Source organism: Nelumbo lutea, chromosome 3 (genome assembly GCF_056320005.1).
Source record: "Nelumbo lutea isolate HS-2025 chromosome 3, American lotus-T2T, whole genome shotgun sequence".
Classification (NCBI taxonomy): Eukaryota; Viridiplantae; Streptophyta; class Magnoliopsida; order Proteales; family Nelumbonaceae; genus Nelumbo; species Nelumbo lutea.
In genome coordinates, this window is record NC_142686.1 from 41,991,927 (window position 1) to 42,016,830 (window position 24,904).

The window sequence follows — 24,904 nt, forward strand, 5'->3', positions numbered from 1 at the left end:
AGGCAATTCTAATTTCTAACATTTACAGGCTTACAGCCGACAAATATGCACTTATATGCAGGTTAATTGGCAATTTGGCATACAAAGTCCTATCAGTGGACTGTGGACATACCTTTCTGGTTATCCTAGTCTGGGATATGGTATGCATTTAGATTTTCCTTTTTAACTCTTTACCTGCGCAGCTAGAATGTGGGTGGTCTTGTGCAATACGCAGGTCAAACCAAGTTTGCGTACTCTGCTTTTTTCTTTCGGGCTGAATGCATACGACTCACAAAGTCACAATCACTTTAGCAAAATGATTGCCCAAACCCATAGTCTCCCATAGGATCGTTTATTTGGGTAAAATCTCAATTCAATAAATCAAAATTTTCAATGAAAAGACTAAATAATCAAAACTAATTTTTTTGGTTATTTTTGTTAAAACCAAATTTCATCACTATAAATATTTTAATATGTATTATAGATATTATATATTATATGTAATGAATTATATATTTTAATGTATAATATAATATAATATAATATATATTATACCAAGGTTCAAAATATTGATACGCCCGATACATCGATAGAGGTGTATCGGGCAGTATCGGTAGCTTTTTTTTTTAAATTTTTAGTCTTTTTTTCTTCAAATTCAGTTCAGAGGGGCCGGTTTAAGGTCCAATACCAGTTTGGTATTTTGGATTTCAAATTGGATTCAAATTTAGTTAGTTGGATAGACTATGATATGAAAAATATATGATATCTAAAAAACTTCTGACCAGTCAACTGGAATCATAAGCTGGTAGCCAATTAGGTGTTATTTATCAAAATTCATGAGTGGGTTTTGATTGGTCAAAACTCTTCTCATACCATATTTTTTCTGCATCATAGATTTTCTCTAGTTTGATTCCTTTCTATTTAAGTAAAGAAAAAATTATAAATTAAATATCTTTAACATACAGAAATAAAAATATAATATAAACATAAAGTATTATATATTTAATATTTATATATGTGCATTATTATATTACATATAACTATATTCAGATTTTTATGAGTTTGAATTGGGTTAAATCCATGCCCAGGTATTTGGATCATATGTCGAACTAGGTATTAGATATTTGGAGTCCATTGACACTTTCACCAATATAGTGGATTGGGGCTCCATATAGATCCCATGTTTCATTGTAACCTTTGTGTTTAATTTTTGTGAAAAAATACATTTGTGTGATAAATCTATCTCACTCCGGATCTAGTGTGTTTGGATTTGAAGGGATTTTCTCTTCGAATCCACTAAAATTTTGACACGTCATTCGGTGCTCTAGTGGCCATTACCTATCACCGGTTGAAGCTACTACTGACAAAATTCTAAAATCCTCTGTTATCAGACTCAGACCTTTCTCCGCCTCTCCTGATCCAACCATTAACCTTTGGTTGTTATACAATTTTAACGGCAACAGAAACGATGTTCTTCCGGTCTTCCCTACTCTCCTCCTTCTCTACTTTTGTCCATTTAATCAGCAAAACCTCACCACCTTTTTCAGTTCATTTATTACCCATTTTTAGTCACAGAAAGATCAATCCTCATGTGCCGCAAATATCTCCGGCACCGGTCCCAGCTCCAGCCATGAATCTGATCCAAGAATTCTTTACTAGGTCTCCTGTGCCATCCTTCTATCAAATTTAGTCCTACTACTTAAATGACATTGGCATTGAAGTGAGTATTTATAAATACATTTCCTTATGTAAAGACAGTATATATTAAACTTTTATATTTTTATATATATTTTTTAAACTTTTATATTTTTTGAAAAAATACTTATATTTTTATATATATTTTTTAAACTTTTATATTTTTTCTTTTAATAATTTATTAAACTTTTCATAATTCAAATCAAATAGAATCATATTCAGATGTTTGACATCCTTAGCGGATTCAGATTTAAATAACCATTTGTGAGATCTAGCCGGATCTTGTATATTTGCTATCGGGTCAGATTTGCATATACCCTGATTCGAGTCCGATCCGGTCCATTTGCATCCCTAATGGTGAAGGCATATGTTTCTCATATAGGAGTTGCAATTCCTATCCTTATCTGGTGGATACTTGTCCCTACTCACCTTCACGATGAGTTTTTTTTTTTTTTTTTTTCGAAAAGTGGATTTTAGGACCGAACAAGTTTTGGGATTTTGCAACCCATATGGGTACAACATTAGGTTAAAACCTAATTCTCTTTGACTTGTATATTGTTGTTGTAAGGCATATGAAAATATGTGTTGTGTTAAATTTGATAATGTTTTGAATATTATGTGCAGGATAATTGATGATTTGTGTATTCTCTATATGTTTCAATCAAATAGTTTAAAAATTTAATGTTTACTCACATTATTTTAGGGGGGCGTTCTACAACGTGAATTGTCTTCCTTGTTGGTGGTTCCAAAAACAAATCAGAATCTTCTTGTTTGAAAATAGATTGTTTCTTAAAACAAGAACACAAAAAACATGTTCTTGATTGTGTATGTGTTTTCTGTTTTCAAAATTGAAACAAAAAACATGTTCTTGAATTTGGTTTAAAAAACATGTTTTCATCTTGTTGATGCTCGGGTTGGCCGAGGGCAACAAAGTAAATTTGCTCCTGAGCTTCGAAGGAAGGCCGAAGGCTTTGAGGGCCCGGAAGAGATGAGCCGAGGCCGAGGGCTAGAGGCCGAGGCGGATTGCTCCTTTGGATACGATAGAGGCTGAGGGCTGGTATTGAGAAGGGCATCCGAAGAGGGGCGAGATACGGTCCCCACGGTAATGAATCTGCAAGGGAGAAGGTGTTGGAGGCCTCAGGTGTAAACCCAAGGCGAAGACTCCGACAATCAAGTTAATATGTGCACAAGGTAAGTAGTGAGTCTGGAGCCGGGGGGTCCAGATGAGGTTTCAAATAGCGCTAAGTCCTTAGAGGAGAAAGCACTAGAGATCACAAAGATTTTCAAATCGAATGCCTTACCTTGTGGGGGGTGCCTTGTATTTATAGTCTGAGTTGTTAGGGGTTAGTTGGGCTCAGATGGTCCAGATGCGAGTCGTACGAGGGCTTGTCGAGATGTTTTTCCAGGGCCACGTGGTGCCCTGTGATTGGATCCGCTTGGTCCACATCGAGTAACCCCAAGCGTCCTCGTGGCAAGCCTATGTTGGCACCATCTAGTCGACATGCGTCAGCCCTGTACAAGCCAGCCGAATGCGCCTACATCACATCTGATTATTTAACACCATGTTCCATAAATCATATAATTTTTGTACTAAAAAAATTGTTTTTTGTTTTAAAAAACCAATATTTTGTTGGTTCAAAAACATGTGTTGTTTTTTTGAAACAAAACCAATTTATTTATCCCTTTAAAAACAGAAAAAGTTCAAGAATATGTTTTTGTTTTTTTGCTGATGTGGCAATTCCAAAAATAAATGGAAACAAAAATGTTCATGTTGTAGAACACCCCCCTTATTGTATTGCTTATATACAATAGGAAATAATAGGAAATTAAATGCAGTTTTTGGACATGACCCACTCACCCTCAAACTTGAGAAAGGTAACGTTAGCGACAATTTTGCTTTTTCATATTTGGGGAGGGTTTACATTATGAAAATCCAACCTGTTGTGGGTTTGGGGTGAATATGAGTTGAGAGGTTTGGAGAGACAGATGTTTAGAATTTACAAAACCCTCCAAAAAACCCACATCATAGAATTTACAAAACCCTTTCAAAATCCCACATCGTCACTGTCTCTATTCCCATAAGGAGGGAAACACTGAAAAACCACTGGGGTGTGGGGAGATGCACATGCACCACAAAACCCTAAACCTTGATCATATGTGCTCATAGCCTCATATCTTAACATCAATTTCTATTGATCAATTGCAAACATTTTATCAATAAACAGTAAAGGTACCAAAAACAACCATACTCAAGTTTAAACGATCAGATGGCCCTGAGTGGATTTCTTTTCTTGTTCCATTCGTGTGATCCGGTAGACGGGGTAGCAGTAGCACTAGCACATGCCGTTGAGATCACATTTGCGCCCCGACAAAGGGCGTCCCACAAATGCCCCACATGCACATCTTAGCATGCAATGGGAACATCTTCGAAGTTGTTAGTGTGAGATATTCCCAATACAAGGTTGGGACATGCTGTGGGCGCATATGTGAATTGTTCTGATTGCCCTTAGTGGCCTGATGAGTTGATCTAGTTTTGCTTGTTTAGTCGTATTTGATTAATTTGTAGGGTTTGTTAGTCTATATTATTTTCTTCCTTCTAGTTAGGTTGTTCTTCTGATTTGCTGTTTTATTTTTATTTCCTGAATGAAACTTTGTATCTCTCATTTTCCTCCACTAGGCCGTCAATGCAAGTATTGCTGTCAGATGTGGAGTTGAGAGCAATAAATGTAATTTCTAGTGCACGAGGCCAACGAGTCCAACCTATTGAGGGAAAGAAGATGTTAGAGGCCCTAAGAGTTATCCTAGGGGGTGGAAACTTTGATGGTCAAGTTATATAAGAGCTATGAGGGGTCAGACCAAGCAAGAGAGGAGATTTAAAGCTTAAGTTCCAGTATGTCTTTACCTCTATGTCAGAGCCCTTTTTTATAGTCGGAGTTGCCTGAGAGTAGTAGTTGGGAGCAGGTGGCAGCAGATGGTGATGGGTGGTTAGGATACGTCCGACTGACACCACATGTCAGGATCCGCAGGATGGTTGGGATGCGTCCAACTGACACCACGTGTCAGGATCTGCAAGTCGGCCAAATACTCTTACACCACCAAGCTAATATTTTCTACCAAAAGTAACCCCTAAACCGTTTGATTTATGGGGACCCAACCCTTTGATTGGGTTAATTAGCAAAATTGCCCTTGAACGCCACCACTCATTCACAAGTCACCTCTGACAAGAGTTGTGTTCCCAAACACTGCCTACGTCATTTAATCGAGCCGTTTGGAGTCTGGACCAGACGATCGAACCTATGAACCGAGAAGGGCTGATTTTTATAAAGATGGGGAAGGAATCGAAGGATAAAGAAAGAGGGTTACGAAAAAATCTCCCGCGACCAGAAGCTCTTCTAGTGTACAGTTTAAGCTTCAAGCTTAACTGCTCAACATCCACCGGTGCCGGTGAACTTCTGAATTGTAAGTTTTAAATCTAAACAACCAGCCGCGAAACAGGTGAGGAAACTATTTCACTAATTTTGTTTTTGTTTACTCAATATCGCTGTACCATTTTCGTTTGTCTCCTATATAAAAATCCTGTAATGGATCCACAACTGTTGCTTTCCTCAAGAAAACCCTCGTCCCCGGCACCTTTATCGCTATTTCCGTCGTGCCCATCTTCTTTTCGTGAAAGACCCAACTTCTCTATCAAAACTCATCTTTCCTTCTCAACCAAACATGCGGACAAAACCACATTTATGGGGACACGTTTGGTTTTAAATGACAAGAATCCTGGACTCTGTAATCAGAGAAGAGCATGTTTGCCATTTCACCCAATAACAGCTGCTGTCAAGAGAAGAAAGGAGCTTGCCTTTGACAACGTTATCCAACGTGACAAGAAGCTGAAACTGGTGTTAAAAATAAGAAAGATTTTGGTTAGTCAACCTGATAGAATAATGTCGCTTAGAGACTTGGGCAGGTACCGAAGGGAATTGGGCCTCGGTCGGAAACGTCGTTTTATTGCTTTATTGAAGCGGTTTCCTGCTGTTTTTGAGATAATGGAAGAAGGGGTTTATTCTCTCAAGTTCAAATTGACCCCTGAGGCCGAGCGGTTATATTTGGAGGAATTGAAAATGAGGAATGAAATAGAAGATTTGCTCGTTGTCAAGTTGAGGAAATTATTGATGATGTCCTTAGAGAAGCGGATTCTATTAGAGAAGATTGCTCATTTGAGGACTGACCTCGGGCTTCCTTTAGAATTCAGGGACACAATTTGTCATAGATATCCTCAATATTTTAAGGTTGTTCGTACTGAGCGGGGCCCTGCATTGGAGTTAACCCATTGGGATCCCGAGTTGGCTGTCTCTGCGGCTGAACTTAGTGAAGAAGAGAATCGTGCTAGAGAATTGGAAGAGAAGAATTTGATCATTGATAGGCCTCCCAAGTTCAATAGAGTAAAGCTACCCAAGGGTCTCAATCTTTCTAAAGGTGAGATGAGAAGGATATGCAAGTTTAGAGAAATTCCTTATATATCTCCATATGCTGATTTCTCAGAATTAAAGTCTGGTACACCAGAGAAAGAAAAGCATGCCCGTGGAGTTGTTCATGAGATCTTGAGTCTCACTGTTGAGAAGAGAACACTTGTGGATCACCTTACTCATTTCAGAGAAGAGTTTAGGTTTTCTCAGCAGCTGAGGGGAATGTTGATCAGGCACCCTGATATGTTCTATGTGTCCTTGAAGGGGGATAGAGATTCGGTTTTCCTACGGGAAGCCTATCATAACTCCCAATTGATTGACAAGGATCGGTTATTAATTATCAAGGAGAAACTTCGTGCACTTGTTGCAGTTCCCCGATTCACAAGGAGCGGTGCACCTAAGATGAATATGGATGGCAGTGAGGATGCTGACAGTGCTGATAACTCAGAAGTAGAAAGTGGTGAAGAGGAGGCTGGTGAATGGTCTGATGTTGACAACTTATTGAGCAATGAGTTTGGTGATGATGACTTAGATGATTACAATGATGATGAGGATGAGTGGAGTGATGAAGATGGTGACATGCCCCCAGATTTCAATGATGTTGATGGAAGCAGAAATATTAGAGAGACTGAACTAGTTAATCAAGTTGAGGTCTTGAGAAACTATGAAGAAAGGGTTCCTATATTCCCTGATGGTCGGCCAAGAGAACGCTGGTGATAATAAAAATTATCATGGAGTTTGACCCTGGATGCATGGTAAGAGAAAATAACTTTATTGCTTTGTCAGATGTTCTTTTCATGTAGAAACATCCTTGAGAGGCAAGAGTAAGCTGTTGCAAAGATATCTGTTTTTCCACTGTCCTTCCATATAAGGTATAACCAGTTGCCAGAATTCCTATTTGTCACAATTAATGTCTGATATCAGTAAAAAGGAGGCTTTTTGTTGGTTGTAGTTCAAATTACCTTGTTCTAATGTGACCAATTTACCTTTCTTGGTGGTGTTGGGAACTATATAAATTTTGAAGTTTTTTGTTTTTTTTACCTTTCTCTTCTCTCCTGATTTAGATATTCCAACGAACCTGATTGAACAAAGTTCTGTTCTGAGCCTTATCTGCTGAATCTAGAAGGGACGCATTTTAAGACTATAATTTATGTTCATTTCTTTTAATCAGATATTGAGTTCTGTATGACTGTATCTGCCAGGTTGTGGCATAGCTGAAGTGGAAGAGATGTTTCTGACATCATGTTTGTTAAACTGATATGAAATGTCTGCAATGAAAAGTAGAATGTGACAACCTTAAGTTAGGATGCATTAAGGAAGGTAATGTTGTTAGCTGCTAGGATGGAAAACTCAGTCATCTAGATTCCTAGTTTAAATTAAAAAAAAAAAAAACTCTTTTATCTGACCTGCTTAGTCACATCAGTCACATGTTTTCCATCCATCCAACAACCTCTACCTAGAAAAAGAAAAGTGAATAGAAATCTCCAAAAAGCAAAAAAAAAAAAAAAAGAAAAAGAAAAGAAAAGACTAGTACAACAAAAAGGATTAAGTGAATGTAAAGATTCTAACCCTTTAATCTACCTCCTGACATGAAAAAAGAAGAAGTCATGATCCTATGCATCAATGCCCTCCACAAGGTCTTTGTATGGCTTGTGGAGGGCATTGATGTAGACACCTGTAAGATCCACCAGAAGCTCAAACAAAAGGTTCATGGAAGTGTCCTGAAATATGTAAAAAACATTGCACGCCTGCCATCTCTCCTTTCTAAACAAGTCTACATCTTCGGTTCCATCTTTTATTTTCTTCTCCCTTTAGGGGCTCCTTTAGTTTCCAACCTGAAAGGTTGAAACCCAAAAACCCTAAAAAATGACATGTCTGCAACACTCTCCATTTCATTCTGTCTCTGAAACTGACCCATTGAACCGTAATACATCCTCTGAATTCAGTTCTCTGCCTCTCCCCATGTTTGGTCACAATTTTTTCTCCAATAATTTGAACTTTCCAGAAAATTTCCTCATAGATGAAGGATTTGAAGGTGATTTTGATTTCTCTCTGCATGATCTCATTTTTGCTGCTAAAAATGAGCATCTACCTTTGGGAGATGGTTCTATGACCTTGTCCTCAATGTTGATTTGGCTGCTGTTCATTTGTTCTCTCAGAAGTCTAAAGCTGATGGATTGGATTTGTCCTGGCAGGTTTCAAACAACTGGGGTTTGGAGTTTGTTGGGTTCCTGACTACTCCACCACTGTAGATGGGTAGTTGTGACCCGTAGTTTTGGGGGAGGATAAATCTTCCAAATAGGTGATTCAAGCCATTTCCAACCCACTACGTAAACGAGTGGGTTATAAGTGAGTGATCGGATGTGTTGGGTTAGAAATTACCATCCCTAATTGAAAGAGATTCTGTACTAGGGTTTGACTCTATCAGGGTAGTTATAGAGGAAGATGTTGAAATTGATCAGTGTTTTTTGGTGGCTTTTTTTGGTCCATCTTGTTTCTAGAGTTGGAAGGTCTTTTTCTTTATGATTGACAAGATCAAGAGATTTAATTAAATATAGAATCCTTGATGTGGCAAGAAATAAAAAGCTTACAACAGATAGAACAGCATGAAAGTAAGACAGAATGGTAGGCTATTATAATACATTACATCACAATTTCAAATTTAGGTTTCCTCCTGGGTGTGGTGTCCCCCGCCCCAAACAAATCTGACCTAACTGTCCAATCCCTAGTATAGAGATTTGTAAGAGTGGTAGCTAATGAGTTCGAAGGTATTTGAAACTCTTGATATTTTTCTTTTAGTAAAATGTTTTGATTTCATTGTTAATTGAAAAAAAGAAGAAAAGAAAAGAAAATGAATATGATGATAATAGCTTGGATGGTGTGGGGGCAGTAACCATGCTGGTCTCATGTATCAGTATCATAATTGTTGTGCAGCAATTCATGTAATTATGTTACTAGAAGCACAGTTGGAAAGAGAAAAAAAGAACCATTAGAACCATGAGTTCAAGACTTGGTTGTTGTGGAACTGGACATAAATTTTGCATTGGTAGACCACCTGCCATTACATTGCAGCTTCACATGTGGCTTATGGGTGAAGGTTTCTAAGTTATTTGAAGTCAGGGGATACTTTCCTGCTTTGACTACTTTGTCTACATAAACATCCACCAATTTTCTTAACTTCCTGATATCGGGCAAGCCACTGTAATCGTATTTGGCCAATTCACCATCCAACTCATCACCACTGTTCTCCTCATCTAGACCACACAAATCCCCCTTAGGAGGCGGATGATGAATGTCCTCCTGTTATATCTCGTTAAAGATTTCTCTGACCCTTTTTTCACTTCCAAGAAAAAAATACACTCATTATCTTTTTAACTTGGATGTTGTTTTCACTTTTCACTCTTGAGACTCTACTGAAATCCATCACATTGCATTTTGACAAGTCTGCCATGCACCCCTCACCTGTCTTCTTTCCTATCCACCTTGTCACCCAAAGAAACACTATCCTAACAGCTTCTGCTTCTAGTTCTCCTAATGCGTCTTCGACAATTAAAACTAGTTGTTATCTTCTTAGCCTTAAACTTTAGAGCAGTCCTCTTTTGAAAATCATTTTGTAAGCATTCAGGGTATGGTGGTATAGATATTCTTTTTTGTAAGGTTTGTAAATTCTCTTGTACAGCCTCTAGTTGTACAAGGGCTTTGGAGTTATCCTACCCCAAGCATCGGACATACATAACAGCCCAAAAGTACCCACTGCCAAAGAGTTACAGGAGATAGAAGCAGTATGGCCCAAGTTGGCCAACCAGTCAACAATAAAATTTGCCTCCCTGAAGACATGCACATACATAACTGTGAGAGAAGCCTCAAGGCAGACATTGTGACATTCTTCCAGAACTGATCTAATGCTCCAAGGCAGAACCTCCAGACCTCTCAAGGCATTTATGACCACACTAGGATCTCCTTCTATAATATTTGGTTGTCTCCTGAATTTGCTTACTACTTGATAGCTTCTTAGGGCTGCCCAGGCTTCCATGACGTTGATGGAGCACATGCCAATGTTTCTACTGATCACAAACAGCACTCTACCACAATGATCACAAGCAACGACACCAATAGCACAGCTACCATCTGATCTTCTTGAAGCATCAAAATTGATCTTGATCTCATTGAAACTAGGTGCTTTTCATTGAACAGGGGTCATTCTTGTTGCAGCACTCTCTTGTTCATCATTTACATTGCACGAGAGGAACTCAAATAATCCAGTTCTAGCTCTCTCAATGATCACCAGAGGGGGAGTGGTAGAACTGTTGAAAATCTTGTTATTTCGTTTTTTTCCAAATGTACCAAAGAGACATAGCTGCATTATCTAAAACCCTTTGGGAGAATGACGGTTCAGCCCAGGGTCAGAATTTTTAGGCCCAAATAACAGTTGGGTTAGGTGCCAGTTCGGAATTGATGCCAATTCACGAGTAGGCATTGGTGTATAGAGTGGGGGTTTTTGACATTTTGAATGGTTCAACTGTCTGGTCGGAACTATGATCAGATGGTTTGGGGTCCAAAACTGGACTTGGGGCCATGACTGGTTCCCAAGTCCACTGGTCTGACCATAGTTTTCAAGGCGCCAAGGTGAGGCTAGAAGGCAGGGGTCGCCTTATCGCCTAGTTGCCTGCCTAGGCAACTAGGCGTCACCCGCATATCTTAGGGTAGTTTCCTAGGTTCCATAACCATCTTTCCTTAATAACTATTTGTAATCTTCATAAGAAAATTATAAACTTCATGTTTAAGTCTAGAAAATCAACATATTTATGAGAAGAAAAAGAAGAAAGAAAAGAAAATTCAAAAAATATAGGGGCTGAACCCCTATTTTTGTTGTAGGAAAAGAAGAAAAGAAAAGGTGGAAGAAGAAGGAGAAATGTGTTGATTAGACAAAATTTTAAGTTCTTCCCTTACTCATTGGTTCAGATTTTGAAGTCTTTGATGGTTCAATACAGCAGTTAGCAATGCTTGTGTTGATTAAACCCTAACAAATAAGAAAATAATAAAAAGAAATTAGTTTATAAACACAAAAAATGAATAGTTTTGTTTAATAATGTCTATTTTATACTTGTAGTCTAAAAAAATAACAATATAAAAGTATTTTATGAGACAATATACAAAATTGCTTGGCGACTTGGCGAGGTGAGCCTCCAAGGGTGCCTTGTTGCCTAGGTGTCGCCTCGACAACTATGGGTTCGACTATCCAGTCTGAACCCTGATCAGATGGTTTTGGGGTCCAAAATGGACCTGGAGCCATGATTGGCTCCTAGGTCAACTAGTCCGACTGTTCGGTCCAGTTTGGTTTTCAAAATCATGCATAAAATACTTTATTTTGTTGGGCGTTTGAGTTTCTAGATCTCAGGGTGATCCATTCTTGGATTGTAATCTCCATCCATTTCCAAAATTGAGTAGGCCTGAAAACCTCGAGATTATAGGGCTTTGGTTTATTTATTTTAATGAAAGTATATTTTACCTCTTCTAAAAAAAGGACATAAATTTTGCTCATGTTTACAGCAGGCAGTTAAGTTGTTGCAGGAGTGACTATTAAAATTTTTCACTGGATTGAACAAAGAGAAGATAACATGTAATAGATTCTCTCTAAGGTTGCTATGACTGGCAACAACAATCTAGTTTGAACTTTGTGTATTTCTTCGATCAGGTTAGTGCTTCTCAACAGATGGGAAAAATTCTCTCAATCTTTGGACTAATATGAGATCCTTTTCAATTTTATTTTCTTCATGATTAATTCCTACTGCTATAAATTAGCTGTTTTTTTTTTTTTTTTGTTAAATGCCACAAACTTAGATTGAGATATTCTTCTTGGCTACCTTTGGTTCTACCACACCAATGAGGGAAGGTTTGCCTTTAGGATTATATTTCCTCTTAGTCAAGGGCACTTTTGACCATCAAAGGGCGAAGGGCAAACAGCTGAAAGTGTTCACTAACGAAGGGCCTATTTAAGTAGTTTTGGAAACCACAAGGAATATTTAAATAGTTTTGTCAAACCACAGGGTACATTTAAGCAATTAACCCTTCTTTTTTGTATTTCTTATCCACTTCATCATTTTTGTATCATCAGCTAGAATTACATCCTTATCTATGGGCTCAGACTATAATGGATTTCTGTAGCTATTACATGCACCACTTGATTGCAAATTGGAAAGTCCATTCTTTTATATTGGGTATTTTCTTAAGTAATAAAGTTTGCATATCAATGGGGGACTCATTTTGTTTGTTTTCTTAAGGATGGTTGTTGCCATTCTTTTGGATATGAAAAATACTTGCTTCTTGGAAGAAAAATTATCTTTCTTTAGAGGTGAGAATTACATTGATTAGGTCTACCCTAGCTAAAGTACCTGTCTATTTCTTTCCAGTGATAAAGATACCTACAAAGGTCTCTAATAGATTGGAAAAGCTAATGAGGGATTTGTTGTAGGAGCTAGGAGAGGACAAGAGGGAGCATAGGGTGGGTTGGGAGATGGTAACTAGATGTAAGAAGCTCTAGGAAAAGAAATATAGCATTAATGGGGAAGTGGTTTTGGAGGTGACCATTAGAAAAGGAAAAGTTGTGGGCTAAGATAGTGGCTAGCATTCATGGGTTGGAGGACAATGGTTGGGATCTTGGAATTCTGACAAGGACTACAAGTGCTTCTCCATGGAAAGCCATCCATGACTTAATTCCAATCTTCTCCCCTTGGATAAGGTATGATTTGAACTCAGGTAACTTCATAAAATTTGGGAACAAACTTGGGTTGGGGATTCCCTATTGATGAACTAGTTTCCTTCTTTGTATGCTTTGTTTGACCTGAAAAATGCTATTTCTTCTTTCCTTGTTCCTTCAGACTCGGCTTCTGTTTTGGGTGGAACTTGGGCCTAAGAAAGGCTGTCAGGGACACTGAACTGGGTTGCACCTTGACTCTATTGGCCACTCTTGAAAATGTTTTCTTGGACTCTTCAAAGGAAGACCAGAATTTGGACCCCTTCTCCCTCGGGCTCCTTCTTTTGTGCCTCGTTCTTTAAAACCTTAACTCAGCCACTTGCTCCTCCTGGTTTGTCCTTTCTTGTTAAAGAGGTCTGGTGTAAGCCCATCCCTCCTCGGGTTGGGAGTTTTTGTTGTGAAATTTTCTTGGAAAGAATTAACACAAGTGATTTGCTTTAAAGAAAGAGACCCAAGACTTGTTTATCTCCGCATAGGTGTACTCTCTGCAAAGCTGATGGGAAAAATGGTTACCACCTAATGGTATCTTTCCTTTTTGCTAAAACTATATGGGAATGGGTTTTCTGCCTTTTTGGGTGTAATTGGAACCCCTCAATGAATGTGCAAAGCCTGTTTTCTCCTTACTTCAGTTGGCCAATGAAAAGAGGAAGGATCATGTGGAGATGTATTAGGGCAGATGTATGCTGGTCTTTATGAGAAGAAAGAAATCCAAGAATCTTGTCAAACAAGGAGAGAAACATTGAGAACATAATATAGTTGATCCACATAAGGGTGGCACAATGGCTGAAATCCATGGACCTATTCATAGATTTCTCCTTGGATGACTTGCTGAGAAATTGGAAAGAGATAGTAAATTCTGCCCAGATTAAGAGGGTTCCAAATCCTTCTTGGATCTCTTCCTCCTCTGGATTCATAAAACTGAATTTCGATAGCAGTAGCTTAAGGAATCTAGGGCTGTCTGGTATTGGGGGAGTCTTTAGGAATGAGGAAGGGAATGTCTTAGCCATGTACTCAGGCCCAATTGGAGAAGGTGACTCTCTCAGGGCTGAGATCTTTGTGGCTTTGGAAGGAATCCAAAGAGCAAGATATTTGAACATCAGGAGGCTGGTAGTTGAAGGCGACTCAGAGGTGGTGGTGAGATGGTTAAAGGAAGCCAATATTGGTATGTGGAACTACAGCAATGAAAGGAAGAAAAAAAAATTAAATGGCTGGCTAAGGGCATTGAGATAAAGTGCAGCTAGGTGAAGAGAACTGCTAATTCATTTGCTGATGGGTTAGCCAAGCAAGGAGTGAAGAGGAGCTCTTTGTTTTGGGCTCATTTCTAATTTTGTTTCTTCGGTTATTTGCTTGTTGGGGAGTTAAGACAGTTTACCCCCCCCCCCCCCCCTCTTCTTGTATTTAAAGCTTCTTAAAATTTAATGAAGTTACTTGTTATTGATAAAAAAAAGGCCTGTGTGAAAGAACAGGTTATTGATGTTAACGTTTTAAGAATAAGAAATGTTGTATGCTGTATTCTGGACAGAAGTTTCCATGGACTATTTTGGGATGTTAAAATTGATCCACACTACCAAATTCTTAGATATATGGTCCAGAATTGGAAATCATCATAAGCTTTCACTATCTCCTGTTTGGTATTTATTCTCAAATCCTTCTGTCTCTGCCATTCCATTTCTTCACATTTAGTTTGAGTCTGGTCTGAGCCTACCCTTCATGTCTGTTAATAAGTAGCTGAGACCAAGAATTGAAGATACACCAGAATAATAGAACAAAGCCAGACCTTATTTGGTATTGCTTTAGTCTTTGAAGTCTGGTTGCCAACAAGAGTAAAATTGCGCATTTGATTTGAGTTTGAGAATCAGTCTTTGTATAAAATAAATGCCAAAGGTTAGGTCCATATCCATTCTACCCTCCCTAGACCCTGCGTAGCTGGGACCATCATTGAGGCAGAGAACAAAGAGAATTCTTTATTGCTATGATTCTTTGGTTAATGGAGCATCATGCAAGAATTCCAATCAAATCCTCTCCAGATCAGTCAGGAGAGAATCCTCTATTGGCCCAACAATATTATGCCATCTCTTTTTTCACTAACAAACATTGTCTTTTTTTTTTTTTTTTTTTCTTCATGGGGCTACACAATGGGCAGGCATAACCCCCCCAACCCTGGTGATAGCGGGATTTGATCCCAAGTATCTGCTACAACCAGCCAGAAACCATACTGGTCGAGCCAGTTGCACAGTCAATATTATGTCTTCTCAACCGGTTGTGTTTGAATCATTGGTGAGTTAAATACTAACCGCCAAAACCAGAGGATTTCAAAAATAATAAATTAATTAAAAAAAAGAAATAGCAACAGAATCGACTGGAAGGAAAAAGCATTTGTGTAGTTGTGATCACGCTGAGAGCACAGCATCCGGCTCCATTTGGGAATAGGGTAAATACAAATATGTACAGTGCAAAACCTTGTAGGGTATTTCTAGACCTTGTATTTGCATAGAAGTATGGGAGATATTTGCTGTGCTGTCAGCATATTTATATGATTTTTTGCTTGCAGCAGATCCTTTTTTTTGGTACTCATGTTCTTGGAGCTACACAACGGGGGTAGCTCATCCCCATACCCTAAAGTCCTTAACCCCCCTCTACAGCAGATCCAGACTTTAAAAGATACAGAGGGAAAACAGAAAATAAGAATTCTCTTTCTCCCTATATCTATCTCCTCTCCCTTCTAACTTGATTACAGACCTAAGCTACTCTGCAACCCAAAACATTCTCTTCCTCCAATCACCTCTCAGAAAACATTGCTTCTCTTTCTGGTTCCTGTGATTTGATCTTCATGGATATTGGAGGATGAAAAATCAGGCATCTGTCCAAAACAGAACCACCAAAGTTTCATAACAAAATAATGATTGCTTTGGGCACCTGTATGCTGCAGAAGTATCAAAATAAAACAAAAGTGGGGCAAATGTCTGATCCACAGTATCAAACTTCAGTCTGCTGCAAAATCAACTAGACTAATATTCAAATCTGGTTGATCATATATGCTACTCTTAATGGGCTATTGGGGGCTTCAAGTTTAATTGAAGTTAATGTCTTTCCACTTTCCAAGTACTAGTATAAGAGCATGTGCTATGCATGTACCTAAATGAGAATATGATATTTGGAGTTGACTTTTATGACCTGTATGGAATCCAAGGGCAAGTATCTGCTTTATATAATATAATGTAACATCTCTCTTTTTTTTTTTTTTCTCTCTTGATCTATTATTTTGAAATGCTATAACTAGCAATCACTAGTAAGAATCAGGATTTACTCTTCACAGAGTGCACCTCACACCGACCTCATAGCACATATCCACTATATTGGAAACATCTCCCCATGAAAACAGCACACAAGTACAGGAGATGTTCCTCATGCACGGCTGAAATGTCTTGTGAGGAGCAGATCCGGACTCCACTAGTGTTGGCAGTGAGTCCTTAACCCACTAAAGATCCAAAACTGATAAATTGAGATGGCATGATGTTATTGGCCAGTAGAGGACTCTACTGACTGGCCCAGAGACGATTTGAAGCGGATCCTTGGAGCAAGAGAGGAAGAATACCATGTCTTATGGAGTCAAGATAACTGAAATACTTTTTTTTGTAGTGTTTTCCTTACTCTGCTCTTCAAATGAATGTGTTTCTGCTGTCAATAAGCGTTTCAGATGCAAGAAGTGGGCTTCTTGTTGTAGGGTGTCTGCTGTCTTTTTTTCACTCTGCCTTTGCTTCCAGTTCACATGATGGCCCAACTCCCGGGCCCTGATTCTTCTAACCAGCCAAAATGTTTTGGTAAAGAAATGTTGTTAGTTATTTGGCTCGAGCCAACAGTTTTTTATTTTTTTTTTGATATCTTTTAAAAGGGCTACACAAACGGGGTAACTCATCCCCCAACCCAGGTGCAGGTGGGATTTGATCTGAAGTCTCCACTATTACCAGCAGGAGACCTTACTAACCAACTAGTTGGCACCTTACGAGCCAAGAGCTATGTAGGGAGGCCAATTTGTGACCCATGAAGGTTCAAAGTATCGCAACATATCAACCCAAATGAATGTGTCAGAACATATATTTTGCAAGTCAGCTGAACCATGGCATGTTGTGGCGTGGTCAGTTAATTTAATCCACTGACTAGATCGCAACCAATGACCCATGAAGGTTCAAAGTATCGCAACATATCAACCCAAATGAATGTGTCAGAACATATATTTTGCAAGTCAGCTGAACCATGGCATGGCATGGTCATTAATTTAATCCACTGACTAGATCATCGATGAGGCAGAGCCAAAAGTCATGAAAGATCACCAATTTAATATATAGGTCCTGTCTTGTCGATGCACAATGTCTGCACTGTGCAAATCAAATGGTGAGAATTGTTTCAGTGGCGAGAGAATATACAAGGTTTGCCGGGGATGGTAGGTTTAAAGAGTGCACCCAGAAGTTTGATCATAATTTGCCTCCAATGACCCCCGCCACAGTTGTTGATATGGACTCCACCTTGCATCCATCGTCCAATCTCCACCCTGCATTTATCTGGTTTCTGGTGACCTGGCGTCGGTTCTGGAAGATAAAGGGGTTTACCCCCAAAAAATGCATGTGCTTATTTGGAGTTGCTTATGCAGTGTATAGAGACCTGTTCATGGTCGGGCTTTGGGTTTGACTTTATACTGTTTTAAGCTTAGGTTTCGAATTAGGCCTATTCAAAAGTCAAAAGTTACATTTAAGGCAAAGATTTCACACCATGGGACATAATTCTTAGTGTCCCTGCACGTACAAACGAGCTACAAGCGAGTTCTCTGACCCACTCTCCGCCCTCCTCCGGTGCAAAATGGACCTACGCATTGGATCCCTAACTCCACATTTAGACACTCAAAATTAATACTGATGGCGCTTATGCTGCACTCAAGGTAGGGCCAGGCATTGTTATCCAACATTGTCGTCAGTCTCATTAGGGTTGTCAATGGGTTGGGTTTTGGTTTCAGGATCTAAAACCGGTAGGTTGGTTTTGGTTCTTGATCTATTGTTCTGATTATTATTGGTCTGGAGTTAATTCTATCCAGTCCCGAATTGATCCAGACCTGAATGACCCGAATTGATCCATACACACACTAAATTTCCCTGTTTTTTTGAGAATAGATATATCACAAGTTACTTGATAAACCAAATAACCATATGCTCTTTAAGACAAAGATATTTGGACTTTTAGAAGAATTTGTGATAAACAACTTGGTCAAATTTCAATATGTTAATTTATCAAAAAAATAAACGAGAAAGAAACCCAAAATCAATGAATGAAACCATGGCTAGGAATGGCCAGGGCAGGGTGGGGTAAATTCAGGGATCTATGTTCCCCGTGGAGAAGGGAATGGGACTGGAAATTACGGGGTCAGGGCAGTGTACCATGTGTTTGGGGACGGGACCAGGATATGCAAAAATTGGCCCTGTCCCACTTTGTTTTCATTCCTATATGGGGATTAGATCTAGTAGGCATGTTCAATGAGCACATGATAAATATTTTGACAACTGTCAAAAGTGGGTTTTAATCTTTTTCAAGGATAGGTTGGGGGTATTTTAAGGAACAGGTGTGAAAAATTTTCAAAGTGCTCATTATACATTTTTACAATGTTGTGCCTACCTAATCCGGATTCTCCTTGACCGTTTTTCGGTTTAACCAATCACAAATAAATTAACAAAATTTGCCTTTTCTCTCCAAAGCATTCATATGTTATCAGTTGCACCACAATTTCTTACTTGTCAGATTATAGCCTTATACCAAGAAAAAAAGAAAGAAAGAAAGAAAGAAAAAAAAAAAAGAAATGGTCACTGGTGTCCCTCCATTACTTCCTTCAGAATATAGAGATGCAGGATCACACGAGTTCGCATAACTTCTTGCTCTCCATGGTGCAATCAAACTCTTAATCCCACCGTAATGTATCATATATATATATATATATATATTGAAAAGCGTAAACCAAGGTTCATTCAATTATAAAACTCAGTTGGATGGTAGGAACTAAAAGGTCCAGGGGAGAATCCGTCCATGTAATAGGATCCAAGTACATAAGAGAGAATTTGAGCAATAGTATGAGCAGCATGATTACTGTATATTGAACATGGACAAAAGAAACCGAGTCGAACGTGGTTATCAAGATCCTGTAGCTGGTGACTACGTATTTCAGGGTCCGTTTGATTTGTGGGAATAAAAATTTGGAATCGGAAGGGTATGTTCTGATTCCAACTGTTTGGTTGGACGGAATTGGAATTTCATTCTCATATTTTTGGTGGAATGGCATTCCCCCATATGAGTAAATGGTCTTTTCCCCTCTCTTGGGAATAAGAATCCATTCCAGCCAATTCTAATTTTAATTTCGATTCTAGATTGACTGTCAACCAAATAACTCTAAATATCACTACGCCGAGTATAATTAATCTTCATGACTCATGAGACAGGCACGGACATCTGGTAACATTCAATAATAATAACTCATGAAAGATTAAGGGTCCATTTGGTTCACAGTTGGAATCGGAATCAGAATGGTCTATTCCCATAGTCTGTTTGTTTCAGATAGGAATAAGAATGGGAATTGGAATTAGCAGGAATCAGATTTAATTCCCAATGGAGAGGTAGGGAGTAGCCATTCTCTCAAATAAGGGAATGCCATTCCGGTAGGAATGAGAATGAGATTCCAATTCCGTCCAACCAAACAGTTGAAGTTAGAATAAGCTATTCTGATTCTGATTTCAGACCCCTATCAACTATCATGCGAGGGCTAAAATGGATGGCCAGTTTAAATGAAGAAATGCTTGAGCTTCCGCCTTACCTGAGCAGCAGGCGAGCAAAGGAATAGCTTGGCTCGCAATGTGGGCTCTCAACTGGTCACGGATAAGTATCCCAGCCCTGGCAGATGTTAGAGAAGAGGTACCGTCAACATTTACTTTAATATACGAGGTTCAGAGTTCAGAGAGTGTATCAGGAGGGGACCGACCAAAGCAGTTGATGGGCATTGGATACTTATATGGGAGAGACCTTGAGAACGGTAAGATGACAATTTTGAGTGCTGGATTTTCGCTATAGTTGGCCCCCAAATAGTGGTTTGGAATTGGAATTAAACATTTTGCTAACAAATTTGGGTAGAATTGAATTCTATTTCCATTTCTACTAGAATAGCATTCCCTCATTTGAGAGAATAATCATTCCCTCCCCCTCCAGAATGAAATCCCATATTCTCATTTTTATTCTTATTATTGTCTGAACCAAATCAATTATGGGAATAGACCATTTCAATTCAGATTTCCAATCCAATAGGTTTTGGTTCAGATTCTGATTCTGATTCTGACTGCGAACCATGTATGTATCATAAATGAATGACATTGAAGAGTCCCATCACCTGGGTGGGGGTTCCCTTTGTCCAAAACAAGGTTTATTATTGTTACCTTTTTGTCTGATATTTTTCTTTTCATTGTGATGATTGATGATCGATTCATTTTAATATTTCTTTTGATGTACAAAGTTTACTAGACCGAAAGTTGACATTTTTCTAGATTTTTCTGAAGCCTAAAATTTGGACCATTTTTCCATTTGTGTGCGTCATCCTTGCCTTTTTTTTTGGACAAATTGTTTCTAAAACACCCAAAACGTTGCAAGATGCTTTGTTTTTCTCTTTTAATTTATTATGGCTTTTGTTTTGGGCTTAATGGCTTATGTTGCTTTTGGTTTGATGGGTTTCTAAAGATAATTTATAGGTTAATAAATTTATTTAAGATGGGTGCCTTTGCTTATGTTGTATTTGATTTGATACAAAATATAAACTTTCCTTCAACTTTCTGTTTTTTATTTCCTATAGAACCAAACACAACCAAAAGAAATAGATGTAAAAAGAAAGCAGGATGGGTGGCGTTATTCTGAGAATCATATCCGAGGGAGGGGGGGGGGGGATAAGTGAGAATGGGAAGATTAGGGTTGGATTTGAGCCTTTCGAATTAGAAATATGAGTTTATATTTGTCTCGATTCAAAAGCTTTTATGTTCTAATTTGACTCAGCTTGAGCTTAATAATAAATCGTTGGATGGATTTTTCGTATAAAAAGTAAAAAATTATACATGTAAAAAATAAAAAAAGAGAGTAAAATATACATAAGTATTACGTATAAAAAATATTTAATATTTATTATTATATATAACTAAAAATATCAGACTTGAACTTATATTAGACTTAAACTCGATCAAAGCTCAATTTAAACTAAACTGAATCTAAACTCAAATAACTCCTCCTGAAAAACATTATTTGTATTGTATCCATCCCTACCTGCAAGTTAGGTAGCCAGGTCAAATGAGTTTTAATCTATTAGTCTCTGGACCGTTAGTTATTTTGTTCTTATCATACATCGATGGTCGATCCACTAAAAAGCACAGATGGATTTAAAAGCTTTATCAATGTATAGTCACTGTTTGCAATAATTGAACTACTGACGAACGAACAAACAAACAAACAAAATAGCAATAATTGAAGTGCTATTCTTTGCTATGATACTGATACTGCAAGAAAGGAGCTTGATCTTGTTTGTTATTTCTTTCCTTCTTCACCTGTTTCTTTTGGTGAGTCTAATTCGTGTTTTAAACGTAATAACAAGCTATTCAATTTGTCAAAACATGATCATAGTAGTTGATCAGCTTTCAAAGCCGGTGTTTGGTACCTATCAAGCATTGCTTGAAGTATATATGAAAAAAAGAAACTATTAGATGTGATATTTTTGTGTCAGCTTCTGTACCAATATTTAAGGGTCCGCCTGGTCTAATAACTGAATGATTTATTGTTTTCTTTTTTTATTGGATAAAATAATTAAATAGTAAAGTATTCATGGATATAGAATCAACCCAGGCAGTATCAACGGACCGGGGGTTGTGGTCCAATCCAACCCGAATCTAATGGATAGAAGGTATCAATCTGTTTCATCTTAATGCAAGTGGATCGGATTGGACCCCATCCATGATGAAATAGCATAATTCAGAAAAAAGTAGAAAAGTATCAAAAAGAGGAGGGAGGAGAGAATCTCTCTTCATTACAAACCCTGCATGGTTTGGCTGAACAGTCTGCTTTGTAGGTCAAGGTGGTGAAAAGATTTTCTCCTTCTCAATGTTTTGTCAGGGTTCGCATCCGCCCCACCCCGACAGACTTTCCCCCCAAAAACGTCCCACGAAATCTAGTACACGCGCACTAGGATGACTCGTGCAGTTTTTATTTCATGTCGTTTGTATCACATCTGTTAATTTTTTCTCGCCCAAAAGGGTTTCTTCTCCCATTCTGGGTATTTCTTTCTTCTATTCTACTGTGAACTTAAACCCTTGACGCCCCCTTTCGTAACCCACCCACCGAAGATAGTCTTTCGAGTTCCTCCAGCCGACACCATCGGCCATACAAACGGCAAGAAGGTAGGCATTCTGTAATGGAGGGAAGTAAGCGTCGCTGGTTTTCTCGACGAAATGCTTAGCACCGGATTTAATGTCGTTGGGTTCAACTGGATGTCGTCGCCGGCGGCCACAGAGCTGGAGTGCATAGTCATGGATTGGCTTGGCAAGATGCTTAAGCTCCCCAAGTCTTTCCTCTTCTCTTGAAACGGTGGTGGTGTGCTACAAGGGACTACCTGCGAAGCCATCCTGTGCATGCTTACGACAGCTAGAGATCGGATGTTGAACAGAATTGGTAGGGAGAACATAGGGAAATCGGTGTTTTATGGATCAGATCACATCCACTGTGCACTCCAGAAAGCTGCCCAGATTGCAGGGATCTTTCCAAACAACTTCCGTTCCGTTTCAAGGAGTAAGGCCACCTCATTCGGGCTGGCCCCCGAGTCTCTTCAGTCTGCAATCCAAGCAGATATACAAGCTGGGCTCATCCCATTATTCCTCTATGCTACTGTCGGTACTACATCGTCGACAGCCGTCGACCCAATTGCTCCTCTATGCGCAGTGGCCAAAGAGTATGGAGTTTGGGTTCACATCGACGCAGTATACGCCGGAAGTGCATGCATATGTCCTGAGTTCAGACACTTCATCGATGGGGTAGAGGATGCAGACTCGTTCAGTTTCAATGCAGACAAGTGGTTCTTCACCACTCTCGATTGTTGCTGCCTTTGGGTCAAGGACCCTAGCGCGCTTGTTAAGGCCCTGTCAATCAGTCCTGAGTATTTGAGGAATAAAGCTACTGAATCAAAGCAAGTGATAGACTACAAAGACTGGCAAATAGCCCTCAGTCGTCGATTCCGAGCCATGAAGCTCTGGATGGTGCTTTGAAGCTATGGTGTGGCCAACCTAAGAAATTTCCTTCGGACCCACATGAAAATGGCTAAGCACTTTGAAGAGAAGGTAACCATGGACAAGAGGTTTGAGATTGTGGTGCCGAGGAATTTCGCGATGGTATGCTTCCGGCTGCTACCGCTGCCAGTGTAGGATCATGAGGATGAGACGCTCAAGCAATCGTCGGAGTTGGAACGTGCAAACGAGATCAACCGTAAGTTGCTGGAGTCGATCAACTCGGCTGGGCGCATATACATGACCCATGCAGTGGTTAGGGGTGTTTACATGATCAGGTTCGCTGTTGGTGCATGCCTTACGGAGTACCGCCATGTGAACTTGGCATGGAAGGTAGTGCAGGAACATGCAGAGGCCATTCTCAAAGCGTGCTAATTAAGGTGGCGACCTGCGACCACCACTCCATATTCATGGAGTTGAGGGTTTAATTCAAACTTACTTAAAGAGTAAGACCCAGGAAAAAAAATAAAAGAAATTAATAACTTGGGTTCATTAATTTTGTTCGTATTCATCATTTGTAATTTTTTTCTTAAATTTCTTTTGTATCTATTAAATCATCTACATTGAATTGTTTCTACTGTGAAATTATCAAATTATTATTGATTTTACAACAACGATTCTTAATGCTCTCTCTCTCTCCCCGTTTTGTATGGCTGTCGGCGTCGGCCGGTGGAACTCGAACGAGTTTATCTCCGGTGGGTGGGTTACGAAAGGGGGCACCAAGGGTTTCAGTTCGGAGTAGAATAGGAGAAAAAATACCCAGAATGGGAGAAACCCAAAAGGGCGAGAAGGAATTAACGGCATGAATTAGAGACCAGACGAGTCATACACATGTCGCGCCTAGATTTCGTGGGACGTTTTTTTTTTTTTGGGCGGGGGGGGCGCATATGTGAACCCGTTTTGTCAGGGTTTTTTGTTAGCCTTTTGTGTTCTATTTATCGTTTCATAAGTGTAATGAGATGCTTTTAACTGCAATTTTAGGGTCAAATATGATTCTAGTTGAGGTCAAATTCAAGTGTGAATTTAATTGTGATTCTCATAATGAAATTTGTGCAAACTGGAGTAAAAATGTGATCTTTGGGAGGTTAAATCATGCATATTTATTGATGTTTTAATTTTAATCAAACGGTCATGAATTAATCGAATGTGATCAAAACACCATTTTAAATTTTAATAATTAAAATCAAGGTTTTTAAAACTGAAATGAACAACGAACCGGTCAGGAGTTTGGTTCCTAGGTCGAACGGTTCGATCATTCAAACCAAATGGACAGCCCGTTTTGACAAAAAAATAAAAAATAAAAAAACAGCTAAAAGTGTTGAACGGTTCAAACGGTTCAATCGCTCAAATCAGTGGTTTGTTGACCAAATCAACATTTTTTGGAAAATATTGATTTTCGGAACCGTTCACCTGGCCGATTCTCGGTTTTTTTGGTCTGACCGTTTGGTCCGCTCCGGTTTTGAAAACCATGGTTAAAATATTAATTAATGGGTAAAAGACTTAAATAATCCTAAGTTTCATAAATTGACTTATGTGTATCCTTAGTTTTCTAAATAAACTTAAATATACCTTGTGAGTCTTTCATCTTCATCTCAATCTTAATGCTTTAATGCTTTAAAGCCTATTAAGCTTATTTTTCAGTCTTACAAGCCATTTATGTTTTAAGTTTTAACTCTTGTGTGAAT

The 24,904-nt window shown here is 38.8% G+C and overlaps 1 protein-coding gene and 1 pseudogene across 1 annotated transcript; both read left to right on the plus strand.

The window, feature by feature from the left end:
- Window positions 1-4,982: 4,982 nt before the first annotated feature.
- Window positions 4,983-7,249, plus strand: WTF1 (Ubiquitin carboxyl-terminal hydrolase family protein). Its single transcript, XM_088980702.1, has one exon. It carries the CDS (start codon window positions 5,256-5,258, stop codon window positions 6,846-6,848), a length of 1,593 nt encoding a protein of 530 aa, XP_088836828.1. The 5' UTR covers window positions 4,983-5,255; the 3' UTR covers window positions 6,849-7,249.
- Window positions 7,250-21,992: 14,743 nt separating this feature from the next.
- On the plus strand, window positions 21,993-23,844 carry LOC148864503 (tyrosine decarboxylase-like; annotated as a pseudogene).
- The last annotated feature ends 1,060 nt before the right edge of the window (window positions 23,845-24,904 follow it).

Coding starts and splice junctions, on each gene's coding strand:
- WTF1 (XM_088980702.1), top strand. CDS start 5,256: ATGGATCCACAACTGTTGCTTTCCTCAAGAAAACCCTCGTCCCCGGCA.